Below are 17648 nucleotides of genomic sequence, written 5' to 3'. Positions count from 1 at the left end.
GCAGAGTTAACAACTGGGGTTTGATTTGTCGTTTGTTTGGTTTTGTGTTTGTGGGTTTTTTTGGAGAGTGTGTCTTTGGAATGCTTAATTGCCTTTTGTAGGCATTTTCCAATTCACTGCTATAAAAACAATGTAACAGGGAGATGAGTGCACTTAGAGAGAAGGATACATCACTTAAGAAGTCTGCAACCATTTTTTTGTGCATTCTGCTGCACACACTACATGCTCTGGTGCTGTCAGCAGAATTGCTCAATATCAATAATACGATCCCCTTACGCAGAGCAAATGTTAAGAACACTTTTACCAGTTGTGAGCTAAACTCTTCATCATCTTCGTACAAATCTATTCTACAACACCTGACTGAAACCATCAATAGTACAGAGGAACAGACTGGGAGGCTGGAGAAGACCACCCCAGACCTCAACCATTATCAGTCAAAGTCCTGAAAAATTTCTGTTGCACACTTGTTTTTTCCCCATAGCCAAGACCTTCCCAGCCTTCTTTATGTAGTGTATCGGGTGAGCAGTTCTAGTAATTTTTAAGGGTAGTGACATCCGAATAAGAATCCAATTTTAAACCAGTATTAGGCTAAGTCAATAGTTTTCAATGTGATTTAAATATTCATTAATAAGAAAACAATGAAACAGCACATGCAAAACTTGATGATCTTCCTGTGTTCAGTAACTGTGCTGCAGAAAGCTGCCACCCTACTTTATTTCTCCCTTTTAAACTAAGCTATTCTTTCTGTTGGCATCTAACAACACTCCTTGGAACCTTTAAAAGGGTCTTTTAAGAGAAGCATTGGCAATCATGAATCTTTTAATAAAGTGTATGTGAGAGCAAATCAGTAACATTACAAAAAATGAGAAGAATCTCAGTCCCATCAGTAGAAAGATTTTATTTTAAAGCATGCAGATTGTGATGATACATACAGTTACTTCACACATATAGGTGCTACATTTTTAGCTTGGTGACAAATTTAGAAACGCTTCCTGATTTTCATGAATTAACTTAGGTCATTCAGCTGAGATTTTCCCAGTGGTCTTTTTCGTATCTAAGTTTAGTTACTATCTGCAAAACTAAAGCTCCTGTGTGGGCTGACACTGACGTGTGCTCCGAGCTGCTCCCAAGATGTGCCAGGAACACGCACGTCATTAATGGAGTGGCTACTATGTTCCCAGACGTGGTACTTTTTGCTTGGTTTGGAACACTTTAGATCGCCTGCAAAAACTGGTTCTGTTTGTTAACTGCTTTAGGCGCTTGGCTTGGCTCCATGATGTTTTTTCCTGCCACCACGGAATCACTGTACAGAACAGACTGCAGGTACCTAATGTATTTTATTGCAGCACGGAGTGTCTCTACCTTGCTGAGCCGTTTCTCCAAGTATTCCTTCGGCAGGTGATGCCTCAGCTTAGCATAGCCTTCATTGACACACTTAACCCGCTGCCTTTCCCTCTCATTCCTCTTCCTGATGAAAGCTGGCCCATAGGAGTACTCACTTCTGTGGAAATTGGAATGGGGCATTTGGTAGGGAAAGGTACAGGGCTCACTGTAGAAGTTCTCCGTGATGAGATGCTCAGACATGAAAGGAAGGAACGACAAATCCTCACAGCACGTGACCTGGTTTGGTGTTTCTGGGTGCACGTGGAATGTGACCAGTGGGTCGGCACAGAAAGGCCGGGCCAGTTGTATGCGCTGGGTCTCAGTACAGATGAGGTTACAGTAGCTTTTGCCATCCATCAGGTTCTGCATTTAACCTGTAAACACACAGTTACATAACAGTTTAAACAACTCTTACTGAACAGTAATAAAAACACCTCATGCAGACCTACCAACACTCGGCCTCACTGGCATTTTCCAGAAGAGATTTTGAATGCATTTGTGACATTTCAGAAAGGTGTTAGAAGATCATTAGATAGAACAAACAACTTGCCATTTGAAAAAACAGGAAGTGTAAGTCAACAACACTGATTAAAATAATTCACAACAGGAAAGAGCAAGCAGTCTCCTTTCACCTCAGATTTAGAAATTAAGAGAATCTATCTACGTACTCCACATCAGTCTAGCTTGCTCCAAATCCACCAAAACTTACATGTCTGTAGACAATAAACAAAGCAGGCCAACATCTGAGACATTCTCTCCACCCCCTTCTCCTCCTGAAAAAAATTATATCTACAATTGCAGTAAAAGACTCCCTATTCATACCAAAAAGCCTTCAAAGACTTTTTTCCCTCTGTTCATTTGATGTCTCATTCACCATACTATCTTAAATAGATGGAAAGCTTGTGCTATCTCAATCTTAGTTTCATGTCTGTCAGGTATTACATCCACTCAACATAAAAAGGTTTAAAAGAAGTTTAGAGAATTTAGAAAGAAGAGAGAATGTCTGCTAAGCCTAACATCTCCTTGGGTCCTCATGCTCCTCCTGCACTCACCTGCAGATTAAACTTAGATATGAAATACTAAATACAGTCCTATTGATAGAGGACTATAATAAATACAAATAATCAATATTAAAGGAAAAAATATATGTCCTAGTAATACTAAGAAAGGACGGCACACAGTTGTTGGGGCACTGCTCTGACTCAGAGTGGCCTACTAAAACCCCATATCCTCTCTTCAGAGCAGCATTATAGCAGATGTAACTACTTAAATCACCCTTACAGATTTATCACAAAGATAATCTTGCAATGGTTTATAGGAAGCTACATTGTAGTGTCTTCTCAATATCATTATTCAAACAGCTAAATATCAGCATAGGTGCTGATAATGTAATGACTGTCACCTAATAGCTACTTAAAATACACTTGAAATTACTAGTTAATTTTTAAAGAATTCCTGTGAGCCATCCTTACAGCTTGAAGGCAATACTTGCCTACACAGAATTTATCCAAAAATGTTCTTACTCACCATCCACTTGCACATCTGTACATTGCTGTCTAAAGCACTTAAGTTATATTACATCCTCTAAAATGGAAACCACAAATGAACATTCAGCTAGGTTACCAGACACATCTAGATTCCATACTCACAAAAACCTTGCAAAGCTTCAAATGCTCCAATCACAGCTCCATAACATAAATGGGATCCCCTAAATCCTTCACAAGGATATGGGGATACTGTAATGTTTTCTAACGACTTCATACCTGCCATGTTTATACAGAGAGAATTTTTTACTCAGTGTGGGCCTGTCCTCTCAACATATTCTATGAAAATGCCTCTGAACTCAGTGTTGTCTCTTTTTCTAGTGCACATAGATTTCACGACAGAAATCCTATGAATTAAGAATTCATTTATAGTGTGCTGTTAGACATGAGTGAAAGTCACATGCACCTTAAACAGGTACTTCTGTAGGTAGGCTGAAAGCATGAACACACATCCATTTCACATTAGTATGCATGCAAAGAAATCAGAGGTGAATGTACACTCATTGTAAAATCAAAACAGTAGCCAGTCATCTTTCCTTCTTCTACTTAGGTTATTGTCTAAAAACTTTCTACTGCTAACAACTTAAAAATAGTCTGAGGAAAAAGTCTGCTACATAGCAAAACAAAAAACTTACAGCAAAACTTCATTACAGAGCAAGAAATCAAAACCGACACAACTCCTCAAGAAGAGATACTTGCAGTATTTGTTGCTTAGTACTGACACTTCTGCTGGACAACAGCATTACATAAAACAGTTACCTGCTGCCTTACTACCAGTACAAAGTGCAAAATTCAAGTGTTAGGAACATTTTCCTCTTAGACCACAGACTCACCAATCTTCAGATGGAAGTAAAATCCAAGGAAACAAGACGTGCTATTTTAAGAGTGATGAACACCTGAAAATATCTGAATGATATTTAAAAAAAAAGAAATTAATGTTCCATTTTTCTTACACCTTATTAAATAAGAGATCATATTAAACAAGATTCATTAAAGAGCTATGGAAGCATTGTTAGTGAATGGCTGGTAGAAGTGATTTACAAAAACATTGATATTCAGTGAAGATCTTGGCTAGATACAGCAACATGCAAGTCTCTTACCTGAATTGTGTCGCTTGTTCCGCTGAGTCAATGACTGCTGCAATTTATAGTCAACTGACAACATGCAAAGTAGCTTACAGTTAGATCTGCTCATTTCTGGTTGGGCTCTTCCACCCACACCACAGCTATGATGGCAACAGAACTTGGCACCAAGGGCTAGAAATTTTGAAACTGTTATTGAATACATCCAGATTACCTGAAAAAGCATTAGGAACCTACTTTGTTTACTTCCTGTATATATTCTGTTACAGTTTACTAAAGCACTATTTTCATTTATTGCCATGTCATACTTTAATGTCTAAATATAACAATCATCTAGAATTTAGGTAAATATTCACCATCAAGGCATAAGCAAATTTTCAAAGCTCCCTTTTGAACACAGAAAACCAGTATTTATTAAGAGGAAACTTGTGATGGATTTGTCTCCATTAGAGGTGAGGACACATTAGGTAGCTTACTACCCTCAAATTTAATCTGCATTCTATTGTAATTTTGGGAAAGTCCCTTATTGTTAGGAAGTATAACACCATATAAAAGGTGAATATATGTAAGAAGAGGTAAGATTTGAATACAGACAGCAATCAGTAGCAAGACAAACATTTTGAAGTTTTGCTTAAATTTAGAAACATAGTATGGAGCAATCAGCCTGTACAATCCCATGTATACAGGTATACAGATGCTACTTGTATCAGTGTATAGCTGTCCAATTGTACAAGTGAAAAGAAATAGGACACCCATTCTCTAAATTCCCACATTTTACAGGATTACCTCAATACTTTAGATTATCCCACTATTTGGCCCTTTTATCAGTATAACCACACAAAAAAAATCCCAAACCAAAACCAGTTTACCTTAAAAATTTCAGAAGACACCATAAGATTAAGAAGCACTTGATCTACTACCAAGAGAGCTACATACACTCAGTCTTGCCTTCTTGAGCCTGCCAGCCATCAAGGAAACATTCTGCTCCTGCTGCTGCCCTTGTGTGAAGCCACAATGCTGTATTTGGCATCCTCCATCCCACACCAGCTTCAGGCCTTGTCAAAAAGGCAGCCAAGAGGTAGAACATCTGCCAGGACTGGTAGAGAGGCACGTGCTCAACAAATTGCACTGCTTTTCCTTAGGGGACCCTAAGTACATGACTGTCATAACAATATCCTCTGATCCACATTCCGTTCATCAGGGTAGGATGGTGACCACAGTATCTCAAACCCAAGCTTGTTTTTACATTTTTTGTCCTGTCAGTCTTTGTAGGGTTGGTTTGTTTGTTTTTAAATTTAAAGGAAGAGTCCTGTGCATCCACCAATTAGCCATCTGCAATAAATCCTTCCAGATGAACCCAGTTTTGGAAGATTACAGGACTGACATGAGAATGAAGCTCTGTATCTGCAAAGGAGCTCAGTCAACACAGATGTTATGGGACAACAGTGTCTCCACCTCTGATGTGGCAGAGGTGTACAGGTATAGTCTGTCCCCCAGGCTGTGAACTAAGCAAGCCAAAACTGCACCCAGAAACATATTGTACTCTTCCACATAGCACTTCCTTCCACACTGGAATTGAAAACAGTAGCAGACAATAATGTACCTACATATGCACAGCTACATTTGAGTCAGGGATTAAAATTTTTTTTTAGATTAACAATTCGATGAGCCTTTCTTTACCTAACAACTCAATAAGTGCATATTTCTACTCTGAAGCATTTTTAGAGGAGTACTTTTATAGTTGGGATTTGCATGCAGCATAAAGAGGGAGAAAAATGATGACAAACTGATAATGCAGATCCATTTTTCAAAAATCAGTTTTATCTTTAATTGTTACATTCCAAAGGGGATATATGAAAGTTAGTCATCTAGCAACTGTATACCTCTTAAGAGAGATGAGTACAGAGTCACAGATAAAAAAATACACCTAACTCCCAAGATGACAGGTGCTAGAGAAAGTATGTGCCTTACACCATCAATCCAGACAAATGCAGGAAGATTTTTATAATAAATATTTCATCATATACTAACTCCTGAGACTTTACCCATGAAAAGAAAGGGAAAGATTTTTTTTAAGAGCTATCATACACCTACAATATATTACGCTATTAAAGCAAAATAGAACAAAATAACACTGCCTTGATGTGCACTGCATTTGAATTTATCTACATCACAGTACTTGAAATATGCAGTTCAAAGAGTCAGTGTCCATTATGTTTTACCTTAAATCTGCAGACATCACTTGCCATACAAGCATCTTGAAGGTATGAGTGCAAGAAACCAAATGATGAATAGAGCCAACCAGGATTTCATTCTCTGATACGAAAACTACACTGCAAGACTTCGATTTCCAGTACCTAGCATTAATCAGCAGAAAATCCAAGTATATTTACAAAAGGTCTTTACATAAAGTGATTAGTGAGTTTTAAGTAATTACTGTGTTCCCAGGTACTTTTTAACCACATAAATGGTAGAGAGAAATATATAGTTAAAAACCACCATAAAGTCACAACTGTAAATAATGTACCACAGTGGCAACCCAAGGTATCTTAGGGCTTTGTTTTCTTTTCAGTTTTGTTAGTAAAAGCCATTTGAAAATGTAAAGATTTTAGCTTTTGGTTAACTAATCTTTTAAAACTGCTCCCACTCCAGCACATTCCATCGAAGTTCAAACACTTTTTCTCTTTATTTCTTTTAAATCAATAACAAATCACTCAAGAAAACTCTTCTGAATTGGCAGGATCAGGAAGACATATGTCAGCTCTTTCCATTAGTCCACTTTACTTCCCTGGAGTTGTTTTACTGAGACACAATTAACTCAGCACAACGTGATGGTCGAAGACAGATTTGCGCTGCTCCTGGACCTGCAGCTTCCAGCGCTGCTGGGCGTACTCCACTTTGTTCAGCACGTTGGCGCGGCTCCGAGAACGAGCCAGCACATCGTGTGCGTTTGCAAAAGGCTGGTGATCCTGGAACGGCAAAAGTCAATAGTTAGACCCCAACAATTCCACATTAGTCTTTTGTGTCCTTACATTCCAGCATTCCAAAGGTTTGTTTGGGTGTTTGGGTCTTTTTTTTTTTTTTTTTCTCCAGACAAACAAGCTGTTTCAACAAGCAGGTCAGTAATAATGACTAAGCAAGGTTTTGAATAGTTACTTCAATTTCTCATTCACAGTAACTTCCACAGGTTTCCCAAACAGAACACACTTCATTGTACTGTCAATCAATCATCTGCTGCCCAGAGACGCCAGGGTGAGCTGCAGGTATAGAACCACAGTCCTGCATCCATTAGGAGCTGGAGGGACAGACCCAGGCACTGGGAGCCTCCCAGTCATGAATGCACTTCACTTTAAAAATGAATCTCCGAGTCAGTTCTCTGCCAGCTCTTGGGCATTTACTGCCAGGCAGTTCAGGATGTTCACACACAGTTTCTATATAAAACCAACACACTCTGATGTTTACCAAACTAAGCCTATTGTACTGAGCTGTCTAAAAGCACAGTGTCAATACAGCTGTTTAAGTGACAGAACTCAACAAAAACCCAGTGCTTGTTTTATATCTACTCTGTCTGTTTTCTAGCAGTACCTGCAAAGCTTTATTTTCCTTCTAGGAAATATAACAAAGTTATAAATAGTAAATGTTGGAACTGAACTTTGATAGAACTTCTTCAGTTCTACCAAACTGTTTTGGACAAAGTCATGCTGCTAAGGCTATGTCAGAAAGCATCATATATACAATGCATAATGAAAAATAATGTAATTATGTCCTGTATTAAATAACTGTCTTTTTGAATGCCTACATTTCACAGTCCTTTTTTTTTCCAGAACACTTTTGAAGACATTCATATTAATGGCTACTTTATTTGTGATATGACTGTGTAGAGCAGCCCAGTGCTAGTTCTTAGTTGTACAGAGATTATCATCAACAATACCTATTGAAGTGATTGCTACAAGTCCCAAAGCCACACATGAGCCTCAAATAAATATGCTCAGAGAACAAGAGACAATCCATGACCAGAAGAGCTGTAATCTCACCACAAAAAGTTGTAGAGTTGGATATACCTAGAACAGGCATTTAACAGGTGACAGATCCCTTCGTTCACAGGGAAACAAAATCACAATAACACCACATTTCTGCCACAGAACAGGTGGTGGGACAATGCAGGACAGGCTGGATGGCACTGGCCTTTCTGATAAACAAGAATCTCAGCTCAAAGGCTAGCTACTCTCAATTTCCATGTAGACAACAAAGGGAAAAAAGAATTTAATAAGAAAGAGGACTAAGGAAGTGGCTTACATTCATCAGTTACCACTGTTATCAATAGGCAACAAGAAAGAGCAAACATACTGGCTTGAAATTCAGCCACAAAAATCAATGTGCATGGTATTTCCAAAGTGTGACAAGAATACTCAAGAACTTGCAAGAGGGAAGGCAAAGATGAGGATGAGTGACCTTAAATTATGTTACATTCACTGTAACAGGTGGAGGATTAACAGGAAAGGAGCAACTTGAAGTAAGCAAGGACATGAGGTGTCATTTGTTCCATGCATCACTGCAGATAAAAGCACCAGTGACTCCACAGGCACGGGTCAGAGAACAGCTCAGGCCAACACAGGATTGGTTAAGACAGACCCAGATTTTAAGGTAAATTCATTCTGCAGTTAACGTGAACTGTGCCACAGGACTTATTTCACTTCATCCACCTACAGCCAAAAGATTTTAACCCAGATTTGGAGGTATTAATATAATTCATTTAAGCTGCAAATTTGTCTGAGTCATAGCATACAGCACAAGTAAAAAAAAAATAAAAAAAAAAAACCTCAACCCAAAATTCCCCTAGAAGTAACAACATAGGGAAAATCCTATGGTGTCAATACAAAGATAGTTGCAACATATCTATATGTAATCCACAAGGAATTTCAGAAACAGTGGGACATAATCATAAGTCATCTTCACTTTAAAAGGTGTTGCTGTTTGGCAAGAGGGTTATTAAGTATTCAAAATTAAGCATTTTCCTCGATAATAGTTTTTATCAGCTGTATTTTATGTGCCTTGATTTCACAACAAAAATACACGATTATTACCCAGTGCTGGAGATTAGAAAGGCCAGAAATGACAGGAACTGCATCACTAATGGACTACTCTCCTTTTCCTCCCAGAAAAGGTTGTTCTGGAATATACTGTCACATTTTGATTTCTAGCTGTAATACTAAGAAATTATTTCTGCATCAATCACTGTTTTACTTCATTATAGCAATTTCTTCTTGAATTTTTAGCATCAACAAATTCAAACTGGAGCAAAAGAAGATGCAACCACTCCTTTTTGCACAGAGCAATCTGAGCAGTAAGCAATTTGAGTAAATGGGATCACCAGCAAGACTCTGGATCACTAACACTTAAGTTGTACTCCTATATATATGCTTACCTCCATTCCTACTGTTTCTTCTTTCTGAAAATAATCTGTGCCTAGAGCTGGGATAACTGAAGCACTTCCCCCCTTACTACTTTCTAGCCCAGTGAAAAGTGAAAGAATGGCTTCACAGAAGTCACTACGCAGCTTTTTTTATGCTCTCCCTTCAGGGAAAGCATTTACACTGCCTGGCAAAAAAAGCTGCTCATCCCAAATAATTTTCTGTCAACTAATCATCCCAATTTTTATGCTCACCAAGTACACGAACACGCTGGTGAACTCACCCCAATGTCTTCATCACTTTGTATGAGCTGTGAATGTCCAAGGAGACGTCTCTTCAGTATAGGCTCCACCAGGGTAAGGTACACCATGTACAGAAGAAGTAGGCCCAAAATAGACAGGTATATGATGATTGTTACCTAAATAATGCAAGCACAGTTTACCAGGATTGTGATGTTCTTCCCACAATCTCACAACAAGGACCAAAAGAAGAGTACATCCAATGTCTAATCTCTGGTAGTGTCACCAGATGACTTAAAACCCATGAAGAGAGGAAAAGCAACAAACTACAACCTGGTATTCATAGGGTTTGGGGCAGATGTATATTAGCTTGAAACAGTTCCTCTTAGTGAGAGCTTGCTAAAAATCTTATGTGATCCCTCTTAAAACAATTCAGTGTTATAAATCTCACCTCAACCAAGACAACTGTTCAGTCTGACCATTAAAGTGGGCTTACTAATTTGGGGCAACACCCAATGATGTCTATTCTCTAGGACAGATCTGCATTCAAACAGTCACCATGCAAAATGGGAAGGCAAAACAAAATACCAAACTTCTAAAATAGCAAAAAAAGTGGTTTGTGTTATCAAAGAGCATAAGATACACTGCTCGATCTATTCACCCAGTCCAGGGCTCAGTGGCTCCCACAGGATAAGAATGTAAAGAACACAGAAAACACCTGTTAGAACAAACATGGACAATCTTGCTCTTTTTATCTTGCCAATGTATAAAGGAAATTTATAGCAAGCAAGTAAGGCAGACGAGTAATGAGGGGCCCCCTAAAATAATCAGAAAAACAAAGCCCAAAGCTTAACACTCAGAATTTTAGCCAGGTGTAAAGCCTAATCTCAAATTTAGTGGTGTAAAGCCTTATCTCAAATGATCTTCAATAAAGGGTCTCAAGTTCGCTTCTTCAGCTATAGTTTGATACTATTGTTACCACTCAAGATAAACTGTGAGCAACTATTGTGAAAAAAAGCTCAATCTTAGGCTGCTTTAGAAAAGTTTTCCCCTTAAAAAGAATATTTCTCTAAAAGACAACGGATATATTTACTAAACAGTTGAAGTATTTCATATATGCCAACAAAATCACATTTACCTTAATTGTGACAGAGCTCCTCTCCTCATACTTGCACTCACAACGTAAGCAGTAGGCTTCTACATCAGGCCCAGGGACAGGCATAGGCTCCACCACGTGAAGACAATCACTGAAGAAAAGACAGAAACTGCCCAGTCAGTTTTGAGCTGGTTTTAGCTTGGCTGTTCCACTATGCTGCAGGAGCTGAGAAGCCACCTTTGCTTAAGTTCAGTTGTTGTAAACTGGAGGTGTAACTAAATCCCTACTCCACAATTATTCCACTTAGACAAGATATTCAGCTATTGACAAGCTGCTAAACAAGTTTTAAGAGCTTTCTGTCTCAATACAGTGTTTTCATTTTTCAGTGAAAGTATTAAAGCTGTTAGCAGAACAAGTCCAAGGATATAAATCCAGCACAAATGCATTATTTGACACTGACATGATGGATAGAAGTAAATTTCAGCTATTCATTCCACTTCTTTCTTCATCATACTCAAAAGAGCCTTATTCTATCCTTCCACTCTCTGAAGGGAGATTAACCTCTCTGTGACATTCATGAACTGAAGTTCTTTTTTCTTGCCATCACAAGGTACAGGAGTTGAAAAAAAAAAAGAAAGAAAAAAAAAGGGAGATCAGATGGGTTGTTTCTCAGGATAGTGAATAAAGAGCATTCAGCTTTCAGCAAAAGCACAATCTGACCTAAAAGATTACAAAATGTATGCCAATCTCATGTCAATAAGTGTGGCTGGCAATACTATGGGTGCTCTATACCACAGCACTAAAATCCAGCTGCCATGAGACAAATGCTTCCAACAACAACTTAGGTAATTTTGGTCTTTCTGCTGACTTAGGCTGGTTATTCAGAGTTCAGACCCCAGGGTCTCTCCAGACCACTGGTAAAACCAAAATCCTGTTTTGCCTTTATCCTGGTTACCTCAATGTCAGCACAGTCAGAAACAAGTAATGCAACAAAATGCCTGAAGCGACAGCAGCACCCTAGAACTCCACACCGCTGGGCTAAATTACAATGCTGCAAACACACAGCCAGGCACTGTTTTCTTTGCATTTCTTCTTCATAACTACAACTACTGAGTGCCAAGTCACAGCCTCTGGAGGGGAGTGGAAGGTTTATCTTTCTTATTTGTATGAAAGCTGAATTACATTCTCCTCTGTGGAAGAGTGCAGCATTCAAGCTGCAAAATCAAAAATACATGCAGATTATAATCAGTGCAATTGGTGTTCCTATGACTGGAAGCTTGCATCAATATGCTGCACAAGTTCTGTAGAAATCTTGCACATAGCTTAAGTACAGTAGTTACTGAGAATATAAAAATACTAATGTCAACAGGTTTTTTTCTCCAGTTTAGTGTTTCAAGTTGCTAGGAAGTGTAAAATCTATCAGAACCTTAGAATTGAGATTATGTGTTTTCTTGGACAGTGATTCCAGGGCAAGTTCAGAGGAAAATACAGAAAAGGCTGACACTTTTCTAAAAGATTTTCCCGCCCACCTGCCTCTACATTACCACCCTCTCCCTTGCACACACAGTAACAGCACCAAGAAAGCAGTTTTTCCAAGGCAAGCTGCTCTTGTCACAAGGGCAGCTCCTGCACAGGCAGGTTTCCAGCTCACTCAGCTCATGGACAGGGCGTCTTCCTTCCCCCCACATCCATGACACCACTGCAGGCCTCCACACCAGTGCCTGCAGAGGGTGGGTGTTTGTACTTTGAGCTCTGGAAGTGGGTTATTTAACCCTGTAAACACTTGGGCACTACTCTGCTTCCCCAGCAGAGGATGGGACTGCCTGGAACAGTTCCAAGCCTGGCTCCAGGAGAGTCAGTGCTTTCAGTGGTGTCAGAGCACCCCAGCCCACACTGATGTTCACATAACGTGCTGTTTGCCAGCCTGAAGCCAAGGGACAGACCATTCCAAGAGAGAGAACTGAAGCATCCAAATAAGAGTATCATGAGGCACATAACAGGCTCAACATTAAAAATTAAATTTTCATTTTATGTCTGGACAAGCCAGCAGTAAGTAGTCATTATACTGTACATAATTCATAAAGACACTAAAAACTGATCTGGCTTGTCTCATGACTAACTGATCAAATACCTAAAGAATGGTGCACACCAGCCAGTTCTACCCCATAACTAATCTTGCACTGATGCAGATTACCTCATGCAGATTACTTTACTGATGCAGAAGCCAAAGTACAGCACTGAATTTGTTGATTTTGTTGCACATAAACTAGCAATCAAGTCTTTTACAAGTGGCAAGAAGATATCTCAAACAGAAGATCAAAGACATAAAGCATTCCCACATGCCCATTAAGAAATAATCTCAACAAAACAAGATTTAAGGTGATAAAATAGATTTTTGAGATCCTGTATGCAACAGTGCCTGTCATCATAAAATTAGTCAAGTCTTCAAAGGTAATTTTTACTTCAGTGAGTATTAATATTGATTTAATGGGAAACAGGGTCTTTTCTGCTAGTAAGGCCCACACTAAGCAGTACCCACTGAAAAAAAAATCCACTTTCATTTGTAGAGTGGGAATTAACAATAAAACCAGTATCAGTGCTACTCTGAAATGCCTGCTGCAGCTGGAATTCTATCAACATGTTTCATTGCTGCAACTTAATTTGTCATAGTAGGAGTAATGATGTTAAGTAAATAATGTGGGACAAAAATAATAATTTTGATTGGACAGTGTGTTTTATGTTTATTAGTTCAGAATAAAATATACAGCCTTGTTTCTCACACTTCTTCTGGAAGTAATTTAATAAGTCAAGGCATAGCTCTAAATATGTCTGTAGATATCATATGTATCAAATCATATCTCTGATTTTATTTCTATAATTATTTTTGTGGGCCTACTTAGGGGCATGAATTTTGCATAACCAAGATGCCAACCTGCTGCTACTCATCAGACTGAAAAGTCTTCTATCAATTCTTAATGTAACTGAAGAAGAGTCAATACATCAGGAAGTATGTCACGCCTTAATAGGCTGACCTAAGAATCTCTGAGCACTTCCAGGAACAACACAACTCTAAAACATGGTGTTTTAATTGATGATTCACACAGGCAATGACACTCCAGGTGAAATTACACACAGGAGCTGGGCCAGTGTAACAAACCACTGTCAGCTCCCTTTCTCCCCCACCTCTCATCCAAGGCCAGGCACATCAGTCCTCAGCTTGGAGAAGGGCCTGACGTGCCACAGCTGCCTAAATGATATAACAGAGCACCTTGCTGAGGCATAGAGATGCAAGACCTTTCTCTCTCTCTCAAAAAAAGTGTTGTCAGATGGCTCAGGCCACGTCACGTCACTGCACTGTCTGGCTGCAATTCGGAGCAACACAGATCTTCAGAAATAACAGAGTCTAAATGACTGGATGGATTTCAAGAGTGGAGCAAGCAGAGACAACTCTCCTGAGTCCCAGTTCCAGGTCTGTGCTTCCCTGCCTTCACACCATTCCAAATCATTGGGTTCAAAATACACCACCTTCTTTCCTTCTACTAATTCCAAGTCTAAATACACAACTAAACATGCAAGCAAGCAAACCAAAACAAAATACAGGGCAAAACCCATGGATTTCAAGCCTTATCCCTTGCTAGAGCTGAATTCTGGAGTACTTGTGAAAGAAAAGTTCCAATAAGTTATGCAACAGATGTAATTTCTCCTGGCACCACCACAGGAGAGTCACATATAATCACCACAGAACAAGTATTTAACCAGCAAGGTTTATTATAATTTTATATGGTGCACACACTCACCAGTCTTTCTGTGAGACATTTTTGTTGTAAATATGGCCTGAATGGTCCTTGTAAGGAGGGCAGATGCATTTACACCGGACATCTTCGGAATTCTGTGAAGTAAACAACATGCTTAGAACAAATTATCATCAGTAACCAAGGATACAGAACACACTCTTCACATAATACATGAAATATTTAACAAAAGCTACTTGCAAGTATCTTTGTGTAGTCTTAATCAGGATTTCCTACAAGTTTAAGAACAACCCCTCAAAATTACTAATCAAGCAGAGCAATTTGTCAAATAACACTATTATTTGAGATAGAGATGCGTTCTTCTAGAGAAAAATCCGGAATTTAAGCTCATTCTTCTTTATAAGAAAAAATACACATGCAGAAGTTGCTCAACCATTCAGCTTATGAGGGCAGCTGCATAACAGATACAGTGATGAGCTCAAAATGAACGAAAGGATACTAAACCCAAATGGAAGTGGCAAAGAAACCTCTGTGGATAAATCTGTCCTTCCTGCCCACAAGAGAAACAACTCTCTAAGGAAAACTACTGGAGTGAATAGTGCAAGCTGTGATCCTATTGTCTTAAACTGCTGCAGGTTATTGTGTGGTAGAGAAAAAGTACAAACCAGGAATTTTAAATGAAGGCATGTTAAAGGTGAAAAACTGTGAAGACCTGTCAAAGCCAGTTTTAGAGAAACAAATTAACATTTATATAAACAATAATAGGCACTGCACAAAGAAGTGAAGAGAATTAACTGTTACGGACTAGAAAAAAGAAGCAGCACCCAAAACATTTAGATCACTACTGAGGAAAATGGAATTTCAAAAAAAAGACCACTTTGTCTAGTGTATTAAAACAAGATAATTCATTCCTTTCCCAAATTGTACATGAACAGAAAACCCCAGGGAGAGAACACAGATGGTCAGACAGGAGTTACAGATGAAAGCATTCTCAAACCCAAATTAGAGTAACTTCTTTGAGGAAATAATAAGAGACAAGGGAACATGGCTTATCTAAAGTTCAAGGCAACTTCTTGTGGCATTACAAAAGAAAGTGTGAACAAGTATATGTAATGAACTTCTACACTGAACAACAAAGTCAGAGTAACACTAAGTGGGCAGAGGTCAGCTGGAAAACCTTGACTGCACTATCACAGAATCATAAAATGGCTTGAGTTGCAAAGGACTTTAAAAATCATCTAATTCCAACTCTACTGCATTCACAGGCAGCAACAACTTTCACTAGACCAGGTTGCTCAAAGCCCCATCCAACCTGGCCTTGAACACTGCCAGGGACGGGGCACCCACAACTTCTCTGAGCAACCTGTGCCAGTGTTTCACCACCCTCACAGTTAAGATTTTTTTTCTAATATTTAATCTAAACCTACTCTCTTTCAGTTTAAAACCACTCCCCCTTATCCTGCCACTACAGCCCCTTGTAAACAGTTCTTCTTCACCTTTCCTGTAAGCTCCCTTCAGGTACTGGAAGGCCACAATCAGGTCACCCAGGAACCTCCTCTTCTGCAGGCTGCACAAGCCCATTTCTCTCAGCCTTTCCTCAAAGGGGAAGTGCTCCAGCCCTGTGACTGCTTTTATGGCCTCCTCTGGATTTGCTCCAACAGGTCAGTGTCCTTCCTGTGCCGGGGCCTCCAGAGCTGGACACAGCCCTCCAGGCGGGGCCCACGAGAGCAGAATATACACCACACACCGAGTCACTTCTGATCTCGCCATAGAGAAGCTGATTATCATTAAAAAGGAGAAAACTCAGACACGCAGGTAATCTGACAATAGGAAGCACTCTTACTATTAGGAGACACGATGTTCTGTGACAGAAGAGGTAACAGTTCCAAACACGAACCCAGCAGGACCAACAGCAGAGGCAGCCGGAGCCGGGCGAGGCCGGGCCGGGCAGGGAGAGCCGAGCCCGCGGTACCGCGGGGCACCGCGATGGAGCCCGGCCCAGCCCCGGCACCCTCGGGAACGGAAGCCCGTCTCCAGCTGCAGCTCTGAGTGACGGCGGCCCCGGGCACGGCGTCAAAGCGACATCAATCGGCCTCAAGCTCGAGGCCGGCGACGAACGCGGGGCTGGCGAGAGGCCGGGCCGCCCGGCACCGCTCCCCCGGCCGCCCGAAAACACCGGCCCCGGCCTCCCCCGGGGCGGCGGCGGGGACGGGAGGAAGAGAGGGAGGGCCCGGTACCGGGAGCACCGCCGCGAGCCGACCCCCACGCCCCGCTCACCTTGGCCTCGGCGCCCAGCCCTGCCAGTGTGGCCAGCGCCAGCAGCGAGCAGAGGCGCGCCCCGCGGACCGCCATGTCGGGCCCCGCCGCTTTATCGCCGCTCTATCGCCGCTCTATCGCCGCCGGGACCCCGCCGCCTGCCGCCATCACTTCCGCCTGCCGCCGCCCTCACGTGAGCTGCCGTCCGTCGCGCTGGCGGCCCCGCGGGAACGGCGGCGCCGCAGGATGGTTCCGGGGCGCGGGGCAGCCGGCACTAAACTGTTGGTAGAATCGTGGAATCGTCCACGTTGGAAGAGACATTTAAGATCATCCAGCCCAACCGCCAACCCAGCACTGCCACTGTAACCCTTGACCACTGTAATCACTAAACTACATCATCCAGCGCCAGATCCAGATGCCCCTTACACACCTCCAGGGATGGTGACTCCACCACCTCTCTGAGCAACCTGTTCCAATGCCTGACCACAATAACACTGAAATTTTTTTCTAATACCTAATCTGAATCTCTCCTGTCAGCTTAAGGCCATTTCCTCTGGTCCTCTCACCGCAGGCACTGCAGAAGAGATTAGCCCCCGCCTCACTACAACCTCCCTTCAGGCAGTTGTGGAGAGTGACAAGATTCCCTCTGAGCCTCCTCTCCTGGAGGCTAAACAACCCCATCTGCCTCAGCCGTTCATCACAAGACATATTTTCTAGACCTTCCACAAGCCTTGTTGGCCTTTGTTGGACATGCTCCAGTATCTCTACGTCCTTTTAAAAGTGAAGGGCCCAGAATTGGACACAGGTCTTGAGGTGTGGCCTCATCAGTGCTGAGTACATGAGGTTGATCACTTCCCTAGTTCTACTGGACACACTATTCTTGAT

At 41.0% G+C, this 17648-nt stretch overlaps 2 protein-coding genes across 4 annotated transcripts; both read right to left on the bottom strand.

Annotated features, from left to right (window-relative positions):
* Positions 1-885: 885 nt before the first annotated feature.
* Positions 886-5708, bottom strand: ASCL3 (achaete-scute family bHLH transcription factor 3). 2 transcript variants are annotated; one of them, XM_027651293.1, is made up of 2 exons: positions 2093-5708; positions 886-1757 (listed from the first exon to the last, which is right to left on the bottom strand). In XM_027651293.1, exon 2 carries the CDS (start codon positions 1750-1752, stop codon positions 1213-1215), a length of 540 nt encoding a protein of 179 aa, XP_027507094.1. In that variant the 5' UTR covers positions 1753-1757; positions 2093-5708; the 3' UTR covers positions 886-1212. The 2 variants fall into 2 exon arrangements, with proteins under 2 accessions (XP_027507094.1, XP_027507095.1); XM_027651294.1 differs by having other exon boundaries at positions 3761-5708.
* Positions 5709-5810: 102 nt separating this feature from the next.
* Positions 5811-16946, bottom strand: TMEM9B (TMEM9 domain family member B). Of its 2 annotated transcripts, none has more exons than XM_027651291.1 (5): positions 16785-16946; positions 14553-14644; positions 10798-10906; positions 9704-9838; positions 5811-6978 (listed from the first exon to the last, which is right to left on the bottom strand). In XM_027651291.1, the coding sequence occupies exons 1-5, from the start codon at positions 16857-16859 to the stop codon at positions 6823-6825; spliced, it is 567 nt and encodes a 188-aa protein (XP_027507092.1). In that variant the 5' UTR covers positions 16860-16946; the 3' UTR covers positions 5811-6822. The 2 variants fall into 2 exon arrangements, with proteins under 2 accessions (XP_027507092.1, XP_027507093.1); XM_027651292.1 differs by lacking the exon at positions 16785-16946 and adding an exon at positions 16351-16371.
* Positions 16947-17648: the final 702 nt, after the last annotated feature.

The sequence above is a fragment of the Corapipo altera genome, unplaced genomic scaffold (assembly GCF_003945725.1).
Source record: "Corapipo altera isolate COAL_440 unplaced genomic scaffold, ASM394572v1 78, whole genome shotgun sequence".
Classification (NCBI taxonomy): domain Eukaryota; kingdom Metazoa; phylum Chordata; class Aves; order Passeriformes; family Pipridae; genus Corapipo; species Corapipo altera.
This window is presented reverse-complemented; position numbering and strand designations above follow the sequence as displayed.

What these genes read in the sequence shown, in the direction of transcription:
- ASCL3 (XM_027651293.1), bottom strand. Translation starts at nt 1,752, where the DNA reads ATGCAGAACCTGATGGATGGCAAAAGCTACTGTAACCTCATCTGTACT.
- TMEM9B (XM_027651291.1), bottom strand. Translation starts at nt 16,859, where the DNA reads ATGGCGGTCCGCGGGGCGCGCCTCTGCTCGCTGCTGGCGCTGGCCACA. An exon ending in AATGTCTCACAGAAAGACTG is followed by an intron (nt 10,907 to 14,552) that starts GTGAGTGTGTGC and finishes TCTTTTCTTCAG; the next exon opens with TGATTGTCTTCACGTGGTGG. An exon ending in GGAGCTCTGTCACAATTAAG is followed by an intron (nt 9,839 to 10,797) that starts GTAAATGTGATT and finishes TGCATTATTTAG; the next exon opens with GTAACAATCATCATATACCT.